This window comes from Mercurialis annua, linkage group LG4 (genome assembly GCF_937616625.2).
Source record: "Mercurialis annua linkage group LG4, ddMerAnnu1.2, whole genome shotgun sequence".
NCBI classification, from domain to species: Eukaryota; Viridiplantae; Streptophyta; class Magnoliopsida; order Malpighiales; family Euphorbiaceae; genus Mercurialis; species Mercurialis annua.
Genome location: NC_065573.1, coordinates 32,908,731 through 32,934,865, shown reverse-complemented (window position 1 = coordinate 32,934,865; position 26,135 = coordinate 32,908,731). Strand labels below are relative to the sequence as shown.

The 26,135-nt window shown below is 30.5% G+C and overlaps 4 protein-coding genes across 4 annotated transcripts; 1 reads left to right on the top strand and 3 right to left on the bottom strand.

The window, feature by feature from the left end:
* Positions 1 to 650: 650 nt before the first annotated feature.
* On the bottom strand, positions 651 to 4,432 carry LOC126676146 (protease Do-like 8, chloroplastic). The gene is made up of 13 exons (XM_050370286.2): positions 4,117 to 4,432; positions 3,872 to 3,999; positions 3,548 to 3,630; positions 3,339 to 3,437; positions 3,084 to 3,150; positions 2,818 to 2,893; positions 2,610 to 2,676; positions 2,252 to 2,469; positions 2,040 to 2,107; positions 1,769 to 1,848; positions 1,510 to 1,596; positions 1,303 to 1,410; positions 651 to 948 (listed from the first exon to the last, which is right to left on the bottom strand). The coding sequence occupies exons 1-13, from the start codon at positions 4,278 to 4,280 to the stop codon at positions 820 to 822; spliced, it is 1,374 nt and encodes a 457-aa protein (XP_050226243.1). The 5' UTR covers positions 4,281 to 4,432; the 3' UTR covers positions 651 to 819.
* Positions 4,433 to 13,996: 9,564 nt separating this feature from the next.
* LOC126678164 (protein FEZ) lies at positions 13,997 to 16,252 on the top strand. The gene is made up of 3 exons (XM_050373056.2): positions 13,997 to 14,525; positions 14,676 to 14,977; positions 15,465 to 16,252. The coding sequence occupies exons 1-3, from the start codon at positions 14,354 to 14,356 to the stop codon at positions 16,089 to 16,091; spliced, it is 1,101 nt and encodes a 366-aa protein (XP_050229013.1). The 5' UTR covers positions 13,997 to 14,353; the 3' UTR covers positions 16,092 to 16,252.
* An 891-nt stretch (positions 16,253 to 17,143) lies between these two features.
* On the bottom strand, positions 17,144 to 18,728 carry LOC126679320 (60S ribosomal protein L34-like). The gene is made up of 4 exons (XM_050374318.2): positions 18,590 to 18,728; positions 18,429 to 18,508; positions 17,531 to 17,640; positions 17,144 to 17,442 (listed from the first exon to the last, which is right to left on the bottom strand). The coding sequence occupies exons 1-4, from the start codon at positions 18,666 to 18,668 to the stop codon at positions 17,352 to 17,354; spliced, it is 360 nt and encodes a 119-aa protein (XP_050230275.1). The 5' UTR covers positions 18,669 to 18,728; the 3' UTR covers positions 17,144 to 17,351.
* Positions 18,729 to 19,245: 517 nt separating this feature from the next.
* On the bottom strand, positions 19,246 to 23,432 carry LOC126678858 (uncharacterized). Its single transcript, XM_050373773.2, has 4 exons — positions 22,763 to 23,432; positions 21,461 to 22,674; positions 19,963 to 20,376; positions 19,246 to 19,874 (listed from the first exon to the last, which is right to left on the bottom strand). The coding sequence occupies exons 1-4, from the start codon at positions 22,918 to 22,920 to the stop codon at positions 19,378 to 19,380; spliced, it is 2,283 nt and encodes a 760-aa protein (XP_050229730.1). The 5' UTR covers positions 22,921 to 23,432; the 3' UTR covers positions 19,246 to 19,377.
* Positions 23,433 to 26,135: the final 2,703 nt, after the last annotated feature.

Sequence of the window (26,135 nt, the reverse complement as noted above, 5' to 3'; positions counted from 1 at the left end):
TGTCACATTATCCGTAAATTAAACCATTAAAATGATTACAAAATTATAATACGTTCATTAAAACCTTAACATTTTTATTATACATTTACATGTCACATGCCATTTGTAATGTTTTGATGAAGCCATACTGCCAAACCTTAATATGTGACGTTCTAAAAGCATTCACAATGAAAAGTGTTTAGAGTTCAATAATCGGTTGGTATGGAGCACTTTCCATTGTGGAGTGCTCAATATCTGTTGAATGATTGATACGCATCAATTCTTTTACTCTTTGTTTTGTTTTTTTAAATTACATTTAATATAATAAATGAAAATATGAGAACTTTATAAGATTACTTTTTAAAGTCTAATTATTGAAAAAATTGTATAATATACATGGATTTAATAGAAAGTTGACGTGACATGGTTATTAGACTCAAAATAGTAACGATTGTGTGGATGCTCTAAGAATTACAAACCTATCATTTATTAGCTAATACATTAAATTTTTTTCAAGAAGAAGCAAGCTATTGTTAAAAAAATTATTCTCTTCATCTCATAAAAATAGACAAATTTTGCCATCTGTAATATTTTGCCATCCATAGGACTTGGAGTTAGTTTATTCATGGTGTAGTCTTTCTGATAATGAACACTTATGAGAATACTCGGCATTTACTATTAAATATAAAGTTACTTAATTGTCTCGAGATTTAACCTCCACGATGGCCTCCATTTCTCCATTTTAAATATACTACTTACACAAAATAATTATGTAATCTTCATTCAAAAAAATTAGATATATCTTCATTAACAATTGGCATGTACAACTAAATAAATATATCAAGAACTCTTCTCCTCTAGCACAATGGGGAGCTCTAAATTCTCAGCACCTCTCTGAATCTTCAACATTACCCTGTCCCCAACATTATAGTCATCCAATACTTTGTACAGCTCTGCTTTGCTTTTAACCTGATGGAAACAAAGCATTTAGACATCATAGACATGTTTTAAACTTATTCACTAACCACCTTTTTTCTTTATTATCTATACATGTTGATTGCATGTCATATATCTACTAAAATTTATCGATTTCTCGACAAATTTTATCCACAGACTAGAATCCGTCAGTAATTTCAATGAATGAATTTACGACGGAATCAAAAATCTGTCTGGAAATATGGCTGGAATGTCGCTTCAAGAAGGCACCACTTTTCCGTGATGGAATGCCGACTCGTTACCCTTTTGGACATTTCCGGACGGATTAGTCAGCCGCTAAATAAATAAATAAACATAAAAGAGTTGTTTTAGCAAGATGGAGCTCACAGGTTTGTCGTCAACTGCAAGAATAATATCTCCAAGTACAATATTTCCGGCAAAACCTCTTGTTGTTGGAAGTATTCCAGCCTTTGCTGCAAGACTATCGGCTGGAACCTACATCACCAAGGTTCAAAATTATGGAAATAATCAACACTGTGCTTACATACAAATAAAATATTATACAAGCATGCATATCCAATTCAAATGTTATACCAGCAGGACGAGAGCTCCATTCCGAACATTGAGTTGATTTGCAATCAAATCAGGAGCAATTTCTATATTTAAACCAGCTCGAGCAACCTGATAAAAATAAATCCCAATCATCTTTAAGTGACCATCCTTAATTGATGAGGTTTTACACTCTAAAAACCAGATTATAATACTCGAATCGTGAGGACTCGTATAAAAACTTGAATATGCAAGGGAAGAGTCTGATTATATGAAGTACAAACAGTAGTAAGAAATAACTTACTTTACCGAATTGAATCAGTTGAGGTACAATCTTGACTACTGTTGAGGATGGAATGGCGAATCCTACGCCAGCAGATGTCCCTGCATTTTAATAATAGCAACAGCATAAACTATGTGATCAGTTATGCCCTTCAACAAAATCACATAAGTTAAATCTAAAGCTAAGTGTGCATACTGCTGATTAAAATTCAGCTTGCAAAATTAAAAGCAAATACTAGTTGACCTTGGTCTAGTTCAGATATATAATGATGCAATAAAAGTTTAACAAATGCCTGTCTGAGTAAAAATTGCTGTATTGATTCCAATTAGGCTTCCTTTAGAATCAAGTAAAGGACCTCCACTGCATATAACATGAAGAAACAACAATGCATGTGTCAGGATAGAAAATACTTTAGAAAGTCTAGTGAAGAATCTAAGGAATCTGTCAATGTTGAACAAGCCCATGCCTGAGAGGTGTTAAGAACTAATTCCAAAATAAACTAACCTATTTCCTGGATTGATGGCTGCATCTGTTTGAATTCCACCTCCAATTGTCACTCCAGTTTGACTGAAAATATCACGATCTAATCCGCTAATTACCCCTACTGTAAGAGTATGATCAAAGCCGAAAGGGTTTCCAATTGCAAGACACTGCTGTCCAACTTTTAAAGAAGAAGATTGCCCCACTTTAATTGGCTTCAACAGATCATCAGATGCTTCTACCTAAGACAACATAAATAAATAGATCGACTAATTTAGTATTTCTGACATATTATAATCCCTGTAGATTAGAAAATTAACATAGTAAATTCATTGTTATATTACACATTTTAAAACTTTAAGAACATAGGGAAAAGAAATACCTTAAGGACAGCGAGGTCCTTAGTACGGTCAGCACCAACTAATCTACCTTCAAAGTTCTTCTGTACCCTGTTGAATAAGCAAAGAAAAATTGTTAATTACAAGCAGCAGCATGTCAGCATTCATAAATGGATTATCATCTATGGCAAGTATTTTCGAATCCTTAACGCAGTAAAATTTACACACAAAGTAAGAAGGCCCTGATCTTACCCTTCTGATGCAAGAATATTAACTCGTGCAACAACTTCCCCAGAGCTTGGATTTCTTGAAAGGGCATTGCCTATCACTAGAATTACAAGGAAGCAGCAATTAGCTTTAATATTTACAGTCATTTTTACTAATCTTAAAAGCATTGGCCACTAAGAAGCAAATTGAGTATTTTGCTTAGCTACAAAACTGTATAATAAGCAAACTGATTTTTCGTACATTATCCAAACTAACTGATATAGCAGAATCTGGTCCAATGAGATTATTACCATGATAATTTGTCACAATATGTCCTTGTCCATCCCAGACTACTCCCGAACCATTTCCTTCAGGAATCTGCAAATGGTGCCTGGCATTAATTTTCAGTGCCAGTGATATCTTAAGAGTAGACATGTTATGACTGTTAAATCTTACGCCACTTGATTAGCAGAAATATCATATGTTCTGTTAAATTTATAGCCTTCAGGAAATAAACTTTATGTGTAGATTCCAAAGAATCAACAATACTGAAGTGAGAGAAATACCTCAACTACACCAGTTACATTAAGTTGTGGGCGCAATGTTACATCAAAAATGTTGACAACAGAGTAAGTATTCTTTTCAAATAACTGGACAATTCTTTCCTGCAGACAAGGCACCACATGTCCCACCATCAAGAAGTAGGAACATAAACCTCGCAAATAAATCACATTCTATCAAAACAAAAACTCGCCAATACAGCTTAAAAACGAACCTCTGTTGGAAAGAGAGCTCCAGAAGGAACAACAGGCGGAGTAACTTGTTCAAGTGTCACAGACGGATCCCCTAGTGCTTGTGCTATGTATCCACAATTTTATAACAAATGCAGCAACAAAGCAATACTGATAAGTATAATCTCAAAAGGAGAATACCGAGAATGAACAACGCGACTAACGAAAGATCAATCAATCATTTTCGACACACGAAATGAATGCATGCAATCGACCACCTCGAATTCAGTTGGAAACAAGGGACTAAACCAACTTAACAATTAACAGAACACAATAACAACATTATTAAGCATGAACTGAATGCGGACCTGATAAGTACCTTGTAGGATAAAACCCTAAATACATGAACAAACTTGCAAGCAACATTCTCCGAGTTGTGCTAGGACTACATCTAATTATTTCCTCACGTGCAGATTCAGCATCATCTTTAACAGCCCTACACTCATCACAATTCAAGTTGATACACAATATATCAATAAAATTTAACTGAAGCTAGTTATTAAACTATTAAACTAAAGATTAAGAATTAGAGAATGATTATTGATGCAGATACCTGGAAATGATGAGGGGGTTAGAGGAAACGACGTCGTTAGAGACAGAGCACAAAAGATGGCGGCGACCGATGAAGACGAATCTCTTTGGGATAATAATGATTCCATGGAGATTATGTGAAGATTTTGGTAGTGAACATGAATAATTACATGCCAACATTTGCATTTTGTAAACTTTTCTTCTGACTTGAATTAGATTAAAAATTGGCGAAATTAAAATTCAGAAAGAAAGATTAACGGTATTAATGCAAAAATAGTAAGTAAAAGTAAATGAATAATTTATTGGGGATAAGGGCTTTAGAGTAGTAGCAGTGCCATTGCCAAGCAAAGCAAGATAAGACCGTTATGTTATCAGCAGAGTAAGCTAACTGATTCACAGTTAAAGGTCCTTTTTTTTCACGACAGTTAAAGGTCTTTAAGCGTTTATGTATATACGAAATTAACCTCACTCTTCCATCTCCGCATATATTAGTAATTCATATTTTTGTCTAGTTTATTTACAAATTAAGTGATCTAATCTTTTATTTTTATATTAATTAATATTGTAGTCATTCTGTTTATTTTTTATGTTAGTTCATTTAATTAAAAAAATTAATAAAAAATTTAAATATTAATTTAATTTTTATATTTATATTTATTTTTAATATAAATATAAAAATTATTATGCTTTTATGAGATTTAATGACTTCATAAATCTAATTTTATTTATTTTTCTATATATTTAAATTTTTAAAAATGTTATTTATATAATATTTAAATTTTCTTATTTCATGTAATCTAAATCCTATTATGTACCAGAGCTCAATCAACTCAATGATAAAATGAACAATTGAGTCCTTAAGGTCTATCTATCCAAGACGAATTATTTACAATTTGTCCACCGAGATCGGAAAGAGCATCATTTCGAATAGACGGCAAAACATGGACTTCCTGTCTGAATATAATTCATAGATCTAGAAGGTTCTTGAAGTATTTAAAAAACTTTCAAAGCATCTAGAAGATAAATAGAGACTCCTCCTTATTTAAGGACAAATGTCGTAAAAAGGCCAAACCTTTCACAAAAGTTTCATAAAAATTCTGAACTTTTAATTTTGTCGATTTTGGCCAAAAACTGATTATTTGGTTTCACAAAAGTCTTTACCTTTCAATTTTGTCGATTTTGGCCAAAAATGGATTATTTGGTTTCACAAAAGTCATGACCTTTCAATATATGTGCATGTCACGTAGGCGCCACATAGGCAAATTGAAATTAAATTGAGAGTTGGCCACAATTGAAACCAAATAATCTGTTTTTGGCCAAAATCGATAAAATTGAAAGGTCATGACTTTTGTGAAACTTTTATGAAAGGTTTGGTATTTTTACAACATTTGGCCCTTATTTAATCATATCAACTACAATATAAGAATCCTAAACCTATTCGGATATAATTAGATATGTCCTCACCAAGAAACACGAAGAATGTCTATCAAAACACATTATTTTTATTACCAAAAGATCTTAAACTATTGACGACTGACGAGTGTCAATTACTGATTTAATTATTGGAGTGCTTATCGAACAACCACCTTTTGATCAGCAGTTTTACCTCTATTTGTAAATTAATTCGTTAAAAAGACAGACTCTGTTATGAAGATTGGTGAACAGGTTAAGAGTTGTTTTTTAGACATGAAATTTGAATTCAAGTTCATATCAAATTTCAAATGAATAAAGGGTCACCCCCTAAACTTATGACACGGGGTCATCTAACTCAATTTATACTTTTTTGAGCAATTAACTCCTAAACTCTTCATTTTTGGTCAAAAAAACCCCATAATTGTATTTTTAAAACGCATAAAATACAAATCGGAGGTGAGGGATGCTAAAAAATAATTAGATACTTTCTTAATTTTTGCGATATAATTATCCTAAATCTATTTTTTAAAATAAAAATATAAATTATGGGATTTTTTGATTAAAAAATGAAAATTTTAGGGTTACTCAAAAAAATATAAATTGAGTTAAATGACTCTATGTTACAAATTCAGGGCGCATTAACCTGTGTTCAATTTCTAATAGAATATACAAGACCAATTTAAGGTGGACGGATTTAGATGGACTAGGCGATGTCCAACTAATTGTTATGCTTGACATGGTGTCTAGACTAATGTTGAGATTAAAACTATATATTGCCTCTCTCTATCTCTCAGAAAAGGTTATATGTATAAATATAAATATTAATCAAAGTATAGTCATCTGTCTGTTACTAACTAAACAAAACAGTATACTCATAGTCATAATCAATTACACTAATTAAACAATTAATTATTAATGAAAATATCATGGATATTATTGAAGCTATATTTGTTTAGTTTAATTCAATCAAAATCATTTTAAATCATGGTTTAACTCAAGTGACTCTAGTAGGCCTTTTGAATCATGGCCCACAAGATTAATGAGACTTTTTTTAGAGGAAATTAGACCATACACTGTTGAAACCCAAAATAATCTCATTTTTACTGTTCAACATCTCCGGCTTGAGAAATACGGTCGAAGTTCAGCGTATTTGAATTTTACACTTTTTCCTTTTTGATTTTACGGTGGATTTAACAATGGCTATGGATTTTTCTTCTTTCTTCTGATTTTCATCTTCTTCGCGCAGCAGTCTTTCCCTCTGATTTTGCGATTACAACGGCGATGAGTTGCCGATTCATAGGTTGCCGGCGATAGCGGCGGTGATGGGTTGTCGATTTAAATGTCTAAATCTACAACAACAGCTCAATCTTATGAAAATGGAACAATCGTCGATTATGAGTTGTTAATCGATGGTTGTGACGGCTGAGGGTTTTCCAGATTTTGTGGATTTATTGGAATTGATGGGTTGCGGTGGTTTTGCTGACAATGGTGGATCTGATGAATTCAGTGCTGGATTTTTGATTAAAATGGGTAGTTGATAATTTTGGGAGTCAGTGAGCAACGGAAGCGGGTATGTAGTTCACTAACGGTTTATTAGTAGTTTACTAAAAGTTTTATAAATTTATTTTAGCGAAGCCATTCATGAGAAAATAGAACCAGAGATAAAATATCTTCTCTTCTGTTTAGTTTTTGATTAAAATATGCATATACTAGGCAATTTGTCTCTTTTAAATTCATATTAAATTAAGGGCATGGTTATTATGAATATTCTGTTTTGTGGGTTTAAATTAGGGGCATGATTTATTTATAAATAAATAAACTGATAGTAAATTGATAGTAAAACGATAGTAAAAAGATGGTAAACGGTTAGTAAACGGTTAAAAAATATAACTATACTTTATATTTAATAAATTAGCTATAATTTTTAGTAAAACTAATAAACTGTTAGTAAACGTATGGTAAATTAACTTATTTTTTAGTAAACTGATAGTAAACGATTAATGAATTAACTCTACGGTTAAAAAAGAAATTAATAGTAAATTTCATTTTTAAGTAAACAGTTAGTAAATTGATAGTAAATTTTTTGTTTGTAAACTGATAGGAGATTTACCATATTTTTATAAATAAAAACCGTTAGTAAACTGTTAGTAGACCGTTAGTCAATTTTTTATTTTGTAAACCGTTGGTAAACTATTAGTAATCTGATATTTACTGGTTTTTAAAAATAAAAAACCTTATTTTTCAACTCAAAAAGTATAATTTCGCAACTTTTAAAAGTCAAACCGTAAAAATCAACCCCAGCTGGTCAAACCGTATTTTTCAAAATATTTATACATAGTATGGGTATTTTTAAAAAATTCTCTTTTTTTTATTGTCCATCCGGTTTTCAGGTTTTCGCCCTGACTAATTCGGATCTGATCTGCGTCTCGCACCTGGAATGGTGTGTGAGTCTGGCAACGGAAATTTTATGCATTTACAAGATGCAAACTCAAAACTTTATTTAAGCGATATCAAATCGCTTACCACTTGAACCAATTTTGTCGGTAGATTAATGGTACTTTTATCGATGAAAAACATAAAATCTACCAAATATGGAATTTTCGCATAAAAAGTTACACTTGGTTTTTTGTTTTTGTGTTGTCAGTTTTCTTGCTTCCAAATCTTAAACACTAAATTGGAATCTTTAACTCACAGTCAAATTTTGATTATTGGTAGCTAAATACAAATCTCCATCTTAAACCAACGACGCCCTTTTGCTTCATTCATCACTACAATAATAAGAAAAAAGATAAATATTTAGTTGCTGATTTTTAAAAGAAAATTCTTACCTAAATTCAGTGTTTAAATTGAGGAATTTTCAACAACAATCCCTGATTAAATTTTTTTCATAAAAAATTCTTTTATTTTATTTATAATTAAAAATTATGAATATTAAACGTCACCAAACATTAGCCATTTTTTAACCAAGATTTCCTTCCATCATAAGTGGAAAATTTCAATAAATCTATTTGGCGATCCAACATTTTTTTTGAATGAGATCGTACAATTGTCAATTTTGTTAATTTTTTTGATATATGATAAATGAGATATCATGGATGAATTCTAACTATAAAACGACACATTTAATTTTTTTTTATATATATTCAAATTAATTTTCATTCTAGTTAGATAGATTTTTTGTATAAGACAAAACTCTAATTTTATTTTTTGAACAGTTATATATATATATATATATATATATATATATATATAGACACACACACAGCTTAAACTTGCGATCTCATTCATGTCAGAAAAGAGTCGATATCAATTCACACATGTATAGTGAATAGTTAATTCTCTATTAGTTCCATTAGAGGATGCTTATTATCTTTATTTCAAATTGATTAACAATTTATAACAAATATGCATATTAAAAAATTATGTTATCACTACAAAAATATGTGTTTTAAGAAACTTAACCAGCCGGTTTGGTCAAAAGTCAAAAGTCACGCATGTTTAGTGCTTTTCAGTATACGATTTTTTGGTTTAATTTAATTGCACCGAAAAAAACTTAAAAGCTTATAAATTATCTAACCGATTAAATCATAAAAACTGTTTAATTTTATTCACAAGTATGAGAGTTATATATTTACCTATTTTTAAATTGATTTATTAGTAATAATTTTAAAAAAGTTAAAATAAATATATGTATTATCTTATTTAGTTAATTTAACTGGTATTAAATCGGTTAAAGTTTAAACCGGCGGCTCTAAAACACAGCCAACAATTGTACGAGCAAATGCTAAGAAACAAATTTTTTGAAGCTTTGTCTTATGCACTGTAATTGTATGTGTCAATGCTATTATAGGCTGGGGAGATGAGACAAAATTTAATTTATTCTCTGAACCTATTTATATTAAACAAAGATCGTAATGATATTTTTTGAGCTTGAAAATTAAGTTTTGAGTTTGTTTATACAACAAGTAAAATCTAAGTATCAGCTACTTCTAATCTTGACTCAATTGAAGAGACAAAAAATATCATGCTAAGGTAGGGTTCAATAATAGCACCTCTCTATATTAATTATTCTCTAGCTAATTAATTTTCAATTCAAAACAAATTAATAAATATTTTATGAACAAATACAATCAAATTACATTTTTATATTCACAAAAAATAACATTTTTATAATTCATGATTATCTATAGTTGATTCTTTTTATTTCATGAAGGGCGATGTATGTATTTGTTGGTGAGAAATTAGGGCAATCTCTTTGAAAGCAACCTTATCCAATATTATCAATATATATGACTGTCTATATAGATTTAATGGTGTAAAAGAGCTAAACTTACATGACTTATTACAATTTAAATCAAATTTTTTAATTTTTATAACAATATTCAAGTTGTATTTTTCTTAATAATGACTAAATTTATTGTTAGCGTAATTAATATGCTATTGTAGGGTGGTATAGTCTTTTTCTTTATTGTTTGGTTTTGCCTATATAAAGGCCTCTTATGTTATTTAGGGTTTAAGGTTTTCCCTTCTATTTGTTAGCCTCTATTGCTTTGTATCTAAAACTTCTATTCAATCAATGGTTTTGGATTTCTCTATTAATGTTTGTTACAAAATGAAACTTGGATTTCTATTCAAGAAAATCAAACTGTTACAAACTAATGTTCTCACTATTTATAGGCAGTGAGGCACAATGAAACTAACTAAAGAATCTAACTAACTTGCCAGCTAATTAACAGCTCATATCTTATGAGCTAAGTAAATCAAACTCAGCATGTCACAAATGCATAACTCAGGTTCTTGACACGGATTGATGACGTGTTCAATCTGAACCTTTGAACTGGAGGAGAAGAAGCACACTTCTGAGAAATCTGGACCTTAGATCACTTAGGAGGAATGTAATCAATTGCCTTTGCCACATCAGCAATTGATTCACAACCTTGCAGCAGCAGAGAAGAGAACCTTGCAGCAGCTTATTTCACCAGCATTATTATTCCGTATTAATGTTATCATTTATATTTTTTTGTTGCAAGTTTGGCCACCAATCTGGCTATTATTATAAAAAAATACAATTTGACTATTAATTTAAAAAATTACAAAATTTAATTTAAATTACAACAAATCGTAATAATGTAGTTTGTTTTCACTATTAAACCTTCTATATAATCTAAAGTATAACCATATTTTATTTGATGGCATATATATGCATATTTTATTTTCTTACTATTGTTAATGCTGTTTGTAAGAGCTAAGAAACGACACTAGATCATTCCATGCGGGCCATCTTCAGCAAAATAAACACTTTACGAGTCTATCTATCATACTTGGCATTTTTCTTTTGAAAAAGTTATAATGAGAATTTGTATATAATTACTCCTTTTCATAATAAACATTAGAATATTCAAACTATTGCTATATTATATTTTGATGACTGAATATTGATTTCTTTTATTAATTTGCAAACTTGTAATTAAATTAAATAAATTATTCTTTTAATTTCGAATTTGATTTATATATTTATTTATTTAAATCAGGGAACACAAACACAATGTTGTTCGACTCATTTGTATTCACAAACATATTTAAGCTGGTTTTAATGTTCGTAAACAAATTCGTATATAAACTCGATTAGCGGTTCGTAAACAAATTTGTATCCAAGTTTGATTTAGAGTTCGTAAACTGACACATATATGATTTCGATCAAAAATTTGCTAACCAGCTCATATAGAAGTTAGATTAATTTGCAAACTCATAATTAAATAAAATAAATTATTCTTTTAATTTATTACAGTTTAAATAAACTACGTAATTTTAATTAAAAAACATGTGTTCGTCTGTTTTTCGATTGTATTCGTGCTCGTGTTTTTTTATTTAAGTGTTAAACAAGTCGAGCTCGTATATATTCGTTTTGCTAATAAACAAACGAGCTCATTGATGAACTCGTTTGTTATGAACACTCTGTTTATATAGGGAACCATTCATAAACACCTCAAACTTTGGCTCAGCTGGATTCATTTATAAGCCTCCCAAGTCCCAACAATCTACTTCTACAAAATAAATAATCATGAAAAATATCAAATGGCCTAATTACTGTATAAATATGAGTAATTAATGATGCAATTTGGCATCACTAGTCAAACCAAGCAACGCAAAAGTGGTTGACCTGTTCCTTTTCTTACAGTTTGGTGAACGGTTCTTATTTTCAACCCTTGTGCGTAATTCTCCACAGCCCTAGATCTTACTAAAAATTAACGAAATTTTATAGGATTTAGTCTAAGCTTCCTCACATGTAATATCTCATGAATCGATGCATCATTACTTAATAATTCTTAATGTATGTTTAATTTTATAAAGATTCAATATTTCATAAATTTATAAAATTAATATTCCATATAATATTTATTTGTGGTTTAAATTTTGAATCAAAACAATAATGATAATAGTTTCGTATAGAATACTCATTCAATTCATCAAAAAATAAATAAATAGAATACTCATTCAATTGTTTGTCAATTACATAACCTATTAACCTTGAGACAGAACAAACATGGTAGATATAAACTCTAAATTTTAATACATACCATCTTAAAAAAAATAGAGATGATGAATTTAAAAATATTATTTCTTTTGTTTTTTTATTTGTTCATTTGAATAAATATATCTATTTATATCTATTTTAGAAAAAAAAATAGATAGCTTTAACAAGTATCATCCGAATTCACTTTTTTAATATATTATGACTGTATGATTCAATTTGCAAAACATTTATTAACTAATAGCTTAATTAATATGGTTATTATAGCCTTGACATTTACAATTTGTGGTCAAAATTTAAAAATATTTGAAAGTTTGTGGTAATATTTGAGACAAAATGGTAGTTCGTGTTATTTGGTAGGAATAATCCGAAAACGACGTCGCATAAAGAAGGCCATGTTGGCGCTGACGAGGCAATCCGACGAGCCACGTGGGATTTCAGATGCCGGAAATTGGACCTGGGCTAATAATTAAAAAGATTGTAAAGGTTGGGCTAACAATTGAGACAATTTGTAATAATGGCTTAAATCGCAAAAAACGCTAAAGGTGGTGCTATTTAATAGAAATATACTTTTTTAATATTTATTTCCCTCCATTCTAAACCGATAAGCCACATTATCATTTTTGGCGTCCCAAATTATAAGCCACTTGTTTGATATACAGTTTAAAAGATTAGAAGTCTTATATAGGCATCTTAAATATGTATTATTATCTCTCAAATGAACTAATGTGTTCATATTTCAATACAAGATGCAGTAATAAAAAAATTCCATTGACATACTTTTTGTATATCTAAAAATTATGAAAGAATGAAATTGAAAAATAAATTAGTTAATTAATTTCAACCAATTTAACTTATGTTTTTTAATTTTTGTGTTTGTCCAAAGGTTACATCATTTTTAGGATAAAGGAAGCATAATTTTAGCTAGGTAGATAGTTAAAAAAAACACACATTTTTTTAGCGCAGATAAAACTGAAAAAAGTCAATTTTGTTTTTCAATTTGGGACCTATGCAATTTAATAATTTATTGAACATTTTAGCATTTAACATTTGTATAAGGGGTATGCTTTTCTATAAGTAATCTTGTAAGGAATCTCCATATTAGGTTAAAAGAATGGAATAGAAGCTGACAATAATGGAATAGAAGAGTATTTTTAGATCCCAGGAACCCTAAATTAATATGTTAGTATTATTTTAGTCTGGAGGGCTATCAAGGAATTTTCAAAGAATCTTATTGATTGATTACAAATCTAATTTAACCTTTTTTGTTGGTCCATGCCACACTACCGATAAGAGTCTACAAAAAACAATTCTAACAAATATTAATAATTTAACTTTAAAATAAAATAGTAGTTAATGACATTGGAAGCTTGGTTTGTCATCTTGTCTTTGTTTTCAATTTGTTTGAAAATAAAAGCAATAGAAGATTTAAAAAAAACAATATAAAATCATTTTGATCCTTAAACTTGCAAAATGAAAACAAAAGGAATTAAAAATCATTTCCATCCTTCAACTTATAAAACAAAATCATATAAATTAAATTAGTCTAATTTTGAAAAAGAAAAATCAATTTAACAGATTACTCTTTTAAAAGAATAAGACCAATAATACATTAATTTCTATGCTTAAAGAGCGTATTAAAAGCAAACAAAGATATATTTATTTATTATTTAATGTTAATTTTAGTATATTTTTATATACATTTATTATTTTATAGTAATTAATATCACAAATGTAGTATCTTTATGATTTTTTTACGTGCTTTAGAAATATAAGAGTTGATGTAATTGATTTCATTTGAAGAGTTATGGACTAAATTGTTGAAATAGACTAGATTTTGACTTAAATGAACCCGTTACACAAATTTAAGGATCAGAATGATCCTTTGTACAAAACAAAAACGATGAGTTTTTGGCTTTTAGAAATGAATCCTGAGGAGTGTGAATTCAATTTGCCAATACAAATCCCAAAAACTGCTAATTTTGTAGTCTTCTTGAGATCCTTAATTTGGAAATAAACAAACAAAGCTCCTTATAAAATTCAACAATGCAAAATACAAGAGCTTCATTGAAAAACTACCACTTATTTCTTGACTTATGTTCCTTTATTGCTCTTCGATTATCTCATAAGCAGGCGCTCCAATCCATTACAGTCGTCCTGAAACGGCGGCGTAAGCTTCGCAGTCAGACACCTCATCAGGAAACATGCACTAATTGAGATTGTACTTCTGAAACTGTTTCAACTTACTTAAGACCTAAGTTAGGGTTTACTGAGGGTTCTCTCTGCAAGTTTGGACTTGAAAATATCAAAGAAAATGGTGGAAGAGAAGAATATTGATGATGTTATGTTGCCCGGTTTTCGGTTTCATCCGACCGACGAAGAACTCGTCGGGTTTTACCTCAAGAGAAAGATACAGCAGCGATCTTTGCCTATCGAGTTGATAAAGCAAGTTGATATCTATAAATACGATCCCTGGGATCTTCCAAGTGAGAGATATTTTTCTTTCAAATTTACTATGTCTTTTTTTTTGTATCGTAGCGCTTATACCATTTGAGCTATAACTCGTTGGTATTTACTGTGACTTTTTGTTTGTGTGATGAAATAATTTTTACGAGTTTTTTATTTTGTGCTAGCAGAACTGGTGACCACGGCTGAGAAAGAGTGGTATTTCTACTGTCCGAGAGACCGGAAATACAGAAACAGTGCGAGGCCGAACAGAGTTACAGGAGCAGGGTTTTGGAAAGCTACTGGAACAGACCGTCCGATTTACTCATCTGATGGTATAAAATGCATTGGTTTGAAAAAATCTCTGGTTTTCTACAGAGGCAGAGCTGCTAAAGGAATCAAAACTGACTGGATGATGCATGAGTTTCGGTTACCTTCGATTGCTGAACCTTCACCGCCAAAGAAACTACTTGACAAAAGCCTTCCACCAAATGTATGAGTGGTTTGATTTTACATTGTGTCTCTAGTTACTGTTGATGATGTTTACTGATTGCACGGAAACTTATCCGGTTTATGTTTTGACTTTCTTTTTTTTCGAAACTCCAAAACTCTATATTTATGACATATTCTTCTATGAAATATTATTTTCGCCTTTTTCTGTTATAGTATTTTCTATTTGATGATGTTTCTATAATCTTACTTTCTGGTATTTTTCTTCCATTTTTAAAAAGATCATCTCATAAACTATACATTTACTTTTTGGTATTGTTCCAATGTTTTTTGATTTAGTATTTTTACTATTTCCTGCTTGAGCGTCTTTATTTTCGTGCTACATAACAGCAAGATAACTTGTTTCACGAGTTTTCTTTTGTTTTGTTGTCAAAAAAGTTCTTAAAACTTTAAAATTCGTTTGCTATTTTTCGTTTGAGTGTTTTAGGTTCCGTGTGCTTCGTAACTGATGCGAGATGACTTGTTGACAGGATGCATGGGCTATATGTAGGATATTCAAGAAGACGAATTCAATGGCACAAAGAGCTCTAAATCACTCATGGATAACCCAATTTCCTGAAAATCCATTACCAGAAATGCTCAACCAAGGAACATCAGCACCACACTGTACTCAATTCAGTTCAGAGAACATTTCTTGCACTTCTGAAATCGGATCAGTTTTCCAAATATGCACCCCCACCGACTTACATCAAGCCTCATCGTCCGATTTCTCCCTTATCAACTTATCCTCTTATAAACCCATTAATCCGACGATACATCCTGTTTTCAATCAAGATCATCATGATCATATAATTCCAAGCAATTTTACTTTTTCACCACTCGAAATGTCGGGTCTAAATAAGGGAACTAATATTTCAGGTGATGATTCTTGTATGCTATTGAATCCTAATTCTGAAATTATAGATTTTCAAGGGTCAGATGAACATCAATTCAATGGATTCTCGATGAGTTTACCGCAAGAGACGCAAGGTCATATCGATATTGGAGAAGATGAAACATCGAGAAATACGAGAAGCATTAGCTTCCCTTTCAGCTTGCCATGGGATTCACCTAGTGAAATCTCGTCTACTTATTCAACAAACAAATGCTATACTTAAATCCTTTTTTCAGAGAGGAAATTGGATTTAGGTATAGCATTTTAGTCTGCAAAATGTATGCGTGTTTTATTATAGAGCTTTGGATGGATTAATATAGAGTTGGAGTAAACACTCTATATATTTTATGTATAATCATGTATGCTTCATTATTGTGCAGTTCAGATAGACATTTATATTGCAATCTAAACGTAGTTCTATCCTAGAAAAATTTCCACTTCTATTTATGGAACATTTTACTCCATCACAAGTTTATATCAAATGATAGTTGTAGATGACTGTCTGTCCACACCATGGATAGTTCGAGTTCAGGACAGTCATATATTCATTTAAAATAAATTATATTTAGTCAAACAAAATAGAAAACTACTAATCATGGAACATTTTAAATTCAAATAGAGCATTATATATTTAATAACAAATTAACACAACGAGAACTGTTTAACTTGTTTAATAAAAATAATTGTTATATACACAAAAGTCTCATTTACTAATGAATATATATATATATTAATTAATTGTCCAACTTATTTAACCCATTTTCTAAAAATAATGAAAATAATATTACATTCAATAACATGGTACCAGACAAAAAGAATTACTAAATATGTTTAGAAACTTCATAGTTAGCATTAGTATTTTTTATTCTCACAAACGAGGTGACCTATTTAAATTCAAAACGCACATAAACTCAACTCTATTATGCTTAATTTCATGTCGTGTAAATAGATCCCGTCAAAATAACCAACCCTGTATGAGTAGTAGATGCAACATAAATAAATCTATCAAAGAGTTTTAGATTTGATTTTCTTTTAATTATAATAAAAGTAACAGAAGATGACATTTATCCTATCATTTTAGTGTTATTTACAGTTAATATTACTTGAGTGATAGATTTTTTATACATTAAAATACAAATAACAAAAAGACTATTTTCAAACCTAAATATAGTTAAGATACAGCCATTCCTGCTGATATAGAGATGCATTTCACTAAGGATGACTTTGGATCTCTAAAAAAGTTCAAGATATAAATTCAAGATGAAAGAGACAGGATTAAAACATGCAAAATCTTCCAACTGTTTCATCGCATAAACTTAATACACAAACTGGCAATGATTTCTTGTCAAATAGAACCAAAATATAATTAAATACTAAAGCATCAAACATGCTAATTTTGACAGTCTCAACATTCAAGTACACATCTCAATTTCATCATCATTCCAAAATTTCTCAAATGGGATTTGCTCCATCACCTCAAAGTTCAGCTCTTTGTCACCTTTTCCTTTGCCTTCTGAATCTTCAACACCTTTTTGACAATCTTCTGCTCTTCAACTAAAAAGGCACGGATAATCCTGCCGAAAAACACAATAAATGATCAAACTATCTAGCAAACTGTTGCTAATAAGAAAAACTCACAAGAGCTTGGTCAAACTGATATACCTTTCCCTCACAGCACCTCCAGACAACACACCACCATAAGCACGATTTACAGTGCGTCTGTTCCTGGACAATCTGGATCTCTTGTATTCAGCAGGTCTCAAGTGAGGAATCTGAAATGTAACAAGTGAACACCCATCTGGTAAGGTACTCGCACTTTCACATCATTAAGTGCACTTTCACATAACCAAGAGTATAAATATTTTGTCATTCAAATCTGATGTGTTAGTATTCACAGATCACCAACATATAGAAACACATAATTCTCAACTAGCACTGCCAATCCACTTCTTCCTACAACTACCAAGTGAACATGAATTTGTCTAGGTTACAGTTTCATCGTTATACAGCTCATCAAGGGAGAATAACAATAGCATAATCAAATCTCTACATTAAAACAAAATACAACAGTTCAACTCTTATTAGTTAATAGGGCAAACATAAACCAAATGAAATAGCATCCTTGTGTGCCAATAATATCATTCAAGCAACACAAAACCCCGAGTCATTGAATACAAAACATACAATACAGATTACAGGAGAAATTGTATAAAATCATAATGAATGTATGAAACAGTTAGCTGTTTAAAGAAAAAGCCACAACAGGAAATCATAATTATAATCAACCTAAATTAATAAAATTTTGTAATAACATAAAGCTTCACTAAAAAGAATACGGTGAAATGATCAGCTAATTTTAAAACTGGAATAAAGCAAATAAAACCTACGCGGCTGCAGTTAGTCAAATAGCCTTTCATTAAAATCTTGCTAGAATCAACATTTTAAAATTAAAACACACTATCAAAATCCAACCAAAATAATGAAAAATAAAATGCAATGTTCTAGTTCATCAGGAATCAAATATGTATTAAGATAAGAGAAGACAAAGAAATGAACATACTCCTTGAATTCGCTTGCCAGTGACGGGGCATTTAGGACCACTGGCTCTCTTTTTGGTGGTCTGATACACCAATTTCCCACCTTCAATTCATCAAACAAACAACATTAACAATTAAACCCTAATTTCATTCATTACATAACAAAAGGAATAATAAAAGTTACCAGGGGTTTTGACAATGCGATGCTGATTGGATTTGGTGGCGTAGCTGTGCCTTTTACGGTAAGTCAGTCGCTGCACCATTTTTTGCGTCTTTCAAGCTCCTGCTCTCGCCTCGATTCAGTGCAAAAAAGAGGCTATGAGGTTTAAAGAAACTGAATAAATAGGGTTTTTTGGTTAATGTTGAAACCCTAGATCCAACGGCTGTGATCTTTTTAGTATTCTTTTTGCTTTTAATGGACCGGGCTTCAGGCCTTATCCGATACATGCTCAATCTTACATTGCAAAGATAATATTTTTTTGAGCAAATTACTCTTAAACCCCTCACATTTGATATAATTCACATTTTGGTCCCTTCTGTTTGAAAACTAAACTATACAGCCCCTCACTTTTGCTTCCGTCAATGTTTTAGTCCTTACATCCATTTTTAATGTTAGTCAACGAAGTCAAAGGATTTATGGGTAAATTAATTATCAAAATTGAAGGACTAAATCGTTGATAAAAACAAATGTGGGGTGAAATCGTTGAGAAAAATAAAAGATTGAAAAAAAATCAAAAGTAAAACACAAAATTTCATTATTTCATTATTTCATTTAGTTTGAAGTTATTGTAAAGGAACTGTTCATAACATTGTAAAATTTTATAGTGTGACCATATGAAATACTCAAAATACTTATGGCTAGTATATTTCCTCAAAATTTCCTAGTTTTACATACTTGTATAAGATATGGAAAAATATTTAGAATGAGAGAGAGATTTTAGTAGAAATTAGAGCTATGTATATTATATACCATCAGCAAGGAAACAGCAAAAATGATGAATCAACATGAATCTTCCTACTGACAAAATTAATCTTGCTTAATTTGTTGCTACACCATATCAGTTGATCAGTCGTTATTTTAGACATGTTGAGCACCCTTGATACCAGCTTCATATCTACTTGAGAGAAGAAATAAAGAACTTGATCTGAGCTTGTTTCTTCTTCATTCTTTTTAAATTTCTTCAATATACAATTTCCACTTCTCAATATGTCCTTAAGCTTCTTCTCCTTCTTTTGCAGACTCGTCCGGACTTCTGTCAGAAGTTCTAGTTCTGTAGGGTCTTGAGGTTCGATTTGAGTTCCTCGTCGACACTTTTGAATCACGTTGTGTGAGTCTTTGTCGGCTCGAACAAATCGCCAGTAAATTCGTATTGATTCTTCCACGATTTCTACTAGTTTGTCGCTAGTAATTGCATTCTCGTCGTCCTTTGCAGCTTTCCGTCTCGCCCTTTTATCGACTATACGATCTTCTGCAGAATAATTAAGCTTTCTGTTAGTGAATCAATCTTTTAAATCTTTAATGCAAAATGAAGACATTGGTTTTAGAGTGTTCTGAACCTCTTATGACAGGAACCTGAAGGAGATTACGCAGAACACAGCGATTCTTGACGTAGTTTTGCACTCTAGGTCCTTCAAAAGGTTCATTTTCAACGAACCTCTGCATAAGAACCTGAAACTGTTGGAATTCTCCAGCAACTTCATTGTAACCGCGAATTCCGTAAGGGTCAGAATCCCATATCTCTAGTGCCTTTTCATACTGCCAATGGAGAATTTCCCACGAAAGGCACATTTGACCGACATAGATCATTTCCAAATCGCTATGTAATTCTTTAATAAAGGTCATAATTGGATCCGAACTGGACTTTTTCCGCTTCCCAGGCAGGAATGTTTGCGAAAGGAGGGATGCCAATGCTGGAGCTGAAGCTTTATTGCTTGAAATCGCTTTAAGTGGATCCTTTGATTGAAGAAAACCTATAAAGATTATCATTGTACACATCGGATATGATAATTTATTTCAAACTCAAGTTATAATCACATTAATGGCCGAATTTTCTAACAGAACATAATTATAGCTCAAAATTTACTTCTTTAATCATGAACAGGCTCCGATTCGCAAGCAAGAAATCATGCGAGGCATTAAAGTTGGAGCAGGATTTATTTTGACACAGAAGAGGATTCAGATTTAGGTAAAGCCTCCCTATAATAAGATAATATCCTTAATGAAAAGATGTATCTAAATTGAAAGTTGAAGGTAGGTAGGATAGCATTAAGATAATGAATGGTATACGCACCTCAACTAACTATGATTTTTTTATTTAGGCAAAAATAAAAAGGCACATCTTTAAAGGATGTAAAATAATCCCAACTAGCTTTAAAGAGAGAAAGTACACAAAATCACATGGCATTTTTGAATGTGCAGACTATGTTGCACGGAAATGGAAACATATAAAACGAGAAATACAATAACGGAAAATTGGAATATGATTTTTTCTATGATAATATGATAAAGAAATAAAGTTTAGTTTCGGAAACGTTTGTGAAAACAGAACTCCGAAACATAACTCCACAAGTTTCCGTGCAACATAGCGTGCAAATAAAAGGAACTGATAGAAGAATATTTTCTATCATGATCAAGTCATTGCAGACTGCATATATTACGAGCAGAGAGTCTTGTGCACCGGAGACGAGCTCTTTTAATCGTGTACTTTCATTTCAGCTCAAATTTTAGATTAATGCATGTGTAGATGGTAGAAAAAGGAGTTGGTTGACATAGCTAAAGATGCAAGTTTCCTTTCTTTCTTCTACTTTGTGTTATCATTACTCTATTTGCAAATTCATGCTCCTCTTTAATCAAATTGACTAGATTTAGTGGGACCTTTCTCCTAACTTCTAAAAGGTGAATTAAATCAAAACAAACTTATCAATACCAATTTCTATTCATGTTTATCAGTTGAATTCATCCGAATTGTATGAATCTTAACACCCCAAAAAAACGTGTAATAAATGAAATAAATGAATTCTGAAATCATGAAAAGCTGAGTGTCAAGAAACTTACCTAATGCATACATCTTCTGGTAATTCAAGATATCAAATTTCCGCATTCGCTCCCTGTAACTCCTGTAGAACTTATGAAGCTCACCCATTCTATCTTCATGCCGGAACTTCTCATCAATCTTCCATGGTTTTAAATCTTCCATTATTTTCGGCGATTCATCTTCTTCTAAGATAGTTGGCAAACCAGTAGCTCTAACCTTCTTTAGCTCCATTTTGAGCTGCTCTATCAGCTCTTGATGTTCCCATAGAATTTCCAATCCATTTGAATCCTCATTATCGCAGGCAGACGAATCCTGAGAAGCAGACTTCTCGGAATTATTTAAACTATCCTTCGCTTCCTTGTCATTGCAATTTTGTCCTTCTTGCTCTAAATTATTGTTACCTTGAACATGTTCTTCATCATAATTCTGCTTACTGGAGTCCTCTATGTTATTACTATCACCGTCGTCAATATTATACGAATCATATCCAGAACTCATATTTTCCATTTCTTCTTCTTCCTTCTCCTCAATTAGTTCCTCCTCTCCTTCTTTCCCTAATCTAATACCTTCCAAATCAACAAATTCAAACGCAGTTTCGAAATCCTTATCCGACAAGAAGCCATCGTTTTTCAAACCTACAAAACGACTTACAACCTCATGACTCGAAGTAATCGAATCAGAATCGGAATTGGAATCAGAATCACGATTACCAACAATGTCTTTCTCTAATAGAGAGTCATCATCATCTCTAGAAACTTGATGATCACTCCACACATTGTTCTTCTCCTTACTAAGTCCCAATTCATCTCCTAAACTAGATCCTTCAACACATGTTTTATTCTCAAGCTTCTCTATTATCTCTTGTTTATTCTCCTCATGAATAGACTCTAATTTTTCTGATTTCACGCTTGGCAAGTTACTGATAATATCTTTATAATTGGCAATGGAATCAGCATACAATTCTTTCACACTAAGACTAAAAACGTGTGGCTTCTCTAAGTATAGATTAGAATCTTTACTAGACATGAATTCATACTTTTTTGTGGTTGGTGTAGAGGATATTGATTCTGAAACAACTGGCTCATACTCATAATTCTCTCTATTTGTCTGATACTTAAATTTGAACTCGAATTTTGGTTTTTCTTCTTCATCTTCCTTTTCTTCCAAAACTTCGGTTTCTTTTGTGTCCTTAACATCATCAGCTTCTGGGTTGGTAAAGCCACCCTCTTTGACCCTGAAATTATGATTAAAAATACCGAAATAAGTAAAAAAAAAACTTGAGAATTTCACTAAAGAATACCCAAAAATAAAAAGTATAATACCTGAATAAAGCTCCACTGATTAAACGAAACAGAGCAGTAACAGAGACCCAGAAAAAGTTAAGAAAAAGAGAGAATTTTTGATGGAGAATTAAAGTAGCAGAGCCCATAATCAATAATCTGAGATGGGAATTGAGGAAAAACTCAACATGGGCACCCATGAATTTAACTCATGATTATTCTGTATATTCATTTTGAAGCAAAAACAGAGCAGTCATAGAAGTTCTTGATATCTAGTTTGAAAAACTTAAAAGAATGGACTTTTCACCTGAATTAAAAAGTAAAAAAAACGAAAGAATGTCAAAATCAGAGGCTCTGTGCATGTAATCTGATGCAGAGAAGGTGAAATCTGACCTAAAAAATGGGAGAGAGATTAAAACAGAGGAGGGATAATAGTTAGGCAAGAGTTAAGGAAAGAAAAGAACATGTCAGCAACTGAACAATTTTAATTATTTATTTTCAATCTGAGACCTGAGAGATTGCTTAGAGCCTCGGAATTCTCGAGAGGCCGTTATTTGGTTTGGAGTTTGGGAAAATTTGAAGAAGATTTGGTTTTAGTTGAAGTGTCTGTTTTGTCTTGTATACTGTATGTGTGTGCACTATGAATGTTAGAGAGAGACAGAGAATTAATTGGGTTAAATTGAAAGTTTACGTCTTGATTTTTTAAAATTTGGAGTTTTTTTTATTTTGTTTTGTTTTTATAAGGGGGATGAACTTGAAATTTGATAGTTTTATGTGGGTCTAAAAGGGTAGAATTTTTAGAACTTGTGTAGGGAAATTTGAATTTGGAGAAGATTAGGATTTGTAAGCATTAATTTGATGCAATTGGTCGGTGTGAGTTTGCTTAATTAAGGGGCAGGACTTGTGTTTTGACTAGTCTAAATTGAAAACAAGCAAAAAAAAATTCACAGTTTCACACGTAGTAATAAGTAACATGAAGGAAAGAGGAATAAGCAATTGATGCCTAGCCAATGGATGTCGAAAATTCTTCCATATTAGGGTTTGCTTGTTTCAAAGTCATCAAATTAAAAAAATTACTTTAAAAAAAAATTCATCAATTTTATACGTTTTTTCAATTTAATCGTGCTTTTTAAAACTTCTCATTATACATCAACTTTTATTTTTTTCTCAAATTCATACATTGTGCTGACGTGTCACTTATTCATTAGTTAAAAAAGACTTACACCACAACAAATTGTACCAATGAATGAGTGACACGTCAGCATCGTGTATGAATTTGAGAAAAAATAAAAATTAGTGTATGTTTATGAGAAGTTTTAAAAAATGTGATTAAATTGAAAAAACGTGTAAAGTTGATGAATTTTTACGACATTGCCTCTAAAATGAGTTAAATAAAGTATATATTATTTGAAATTTTTATATATATATATATATATATATATATATATATATATATAATTAGAGAGAGAGCGTTTATGGAAAAAATTAAATTTACGATCCAATAGATTGATATCCAGTGACATCATTTGAGTTATAAGTCATTGGTTATATTATTTGAATTATAATCGACTTTATAGTTTATTAATTTCATATGAATGAAAAAATAACTATTTTTATAACATTGCTATATGGTATTAGATTGAAATGTAACTATTTTCATGTACTTATTTTAAGTTGTTTTAAAACTTTTTTTTAACCCATATAAATACAAGATTCTAGAAAGCTAAAATAAGGATTGACTCAAATCCAAATGCAAATTAGGTAAAGTACGTTTATCATGCACATACTCCACTTGAAATTTAGACAGAAAAAGAAAAGGAATGGTGCAGTTCAAATACCATTTTCTACAAGATAGTATATAAAATTCCAATTAGAAAAGTGTCGTATCTTTTGTGGTCAATGCAACCGTGCAATTGACCACATGTTGATGAAGTTTATCATAAAAATCCTTTTAATTTTTCGTCATTATATAGAAATTAACATAGGCAGCATGTGGACTATGTCACATAGCCATTCAAAATGTACATACCAAATAATATTACCTCCATTGGCATGCTGATTAAGATTTTATTGTCTTTTATTATTGTGTTATTAGATAGAAATAAACAAAGCAACAAGTGGACTTTGTCACGTAACCATTCCAAAGCTACATACCAACTAAATTTAAATTACAAATAAAAATACCAATAATATTTAAGGCGAGATAATTTTTTATTTAGATAGATGAATATAGTGAAATAAACTTTCGATCCCACACAAACCATTTCATCCTAGATTTTTATATTTCCGCTAACATAATTATTTTGTCTAATTTTCATGTTGGTCAACTAAGTCAAATGACTTAATTGATAAAATTAATTACAATTTCATCCTTCAATTTATTTTTAACATAAAAATTATATATATAAATTATAATTAATGATTTAATAATCAATATATTTATATTTACTTTTCAAATTTATATTTACTTATTTTTAAAACTTTATTATATCTCTTATTCTGAAACACTAAAAAAGTAAAAAAAAAAATAAATAAGGCATTAATAAATGTAAAATAAATCTTAAAAATTGAATTCTTAAATCTTATAAAAAAAGTATATCATTCTTTATATTTATGTTAAAAAGAAGTTAGAACTAAACTGAAATGTTATTAATTGGGTTTTTTTTTCATTAGTTGACTAATATAAAAAGAACAAAATGTTTAAAATATAAATGAAAGTAAAAATAAAGGACTGTCTTATTTGGTTTGAAACAAAAAATAAATAAATATACGAGGTATGAGAGTTATTTTTTCTAATAACCATTCCAAACATCCAACTTTTACAGACCCAATATTTAAATTCATAATCTATTGGTCTTGAATCTTCTAGCTTAACAATACACTAAAATCTTATTGAAAATTTTATTAAAGTACATGCTAGCAAATTAGTACATATTTATGATAATTATTGCTTCCTTTAAAAATAATAATTATTGCCAATAATTTGTTTAATTTGATTTTATTTGATTTAATTTATAAATAAATTTATTCAATATAATATGGTCGATTTTACAAAATTTGAATATTAAATCATTAAAAATATTAAAACAATTTTGTACAATGATTAATCTTTAACAGTTACGAATTCGTATAGTCCAAAGGGTACGCTAATGCAATAGTGGTTGAAACTTTCAAAATGTTTTAAATAATATAAAGTTCCAACACTTATAAGTTATAATGTTATACATGCAGGCTTGTATTGATCTAAATAATCAACAGCCTATTATTTTGAAGCACATATACACATATAAGTTGGAAACAACCATAAGTAATCAACGAATATGATACAATAATAATTAATTAGATTAGAGTATTGAATTATTAGATCATAAGTTCCAAACAAAACCAATGTTGATTTCACACAAATTTTATTGAA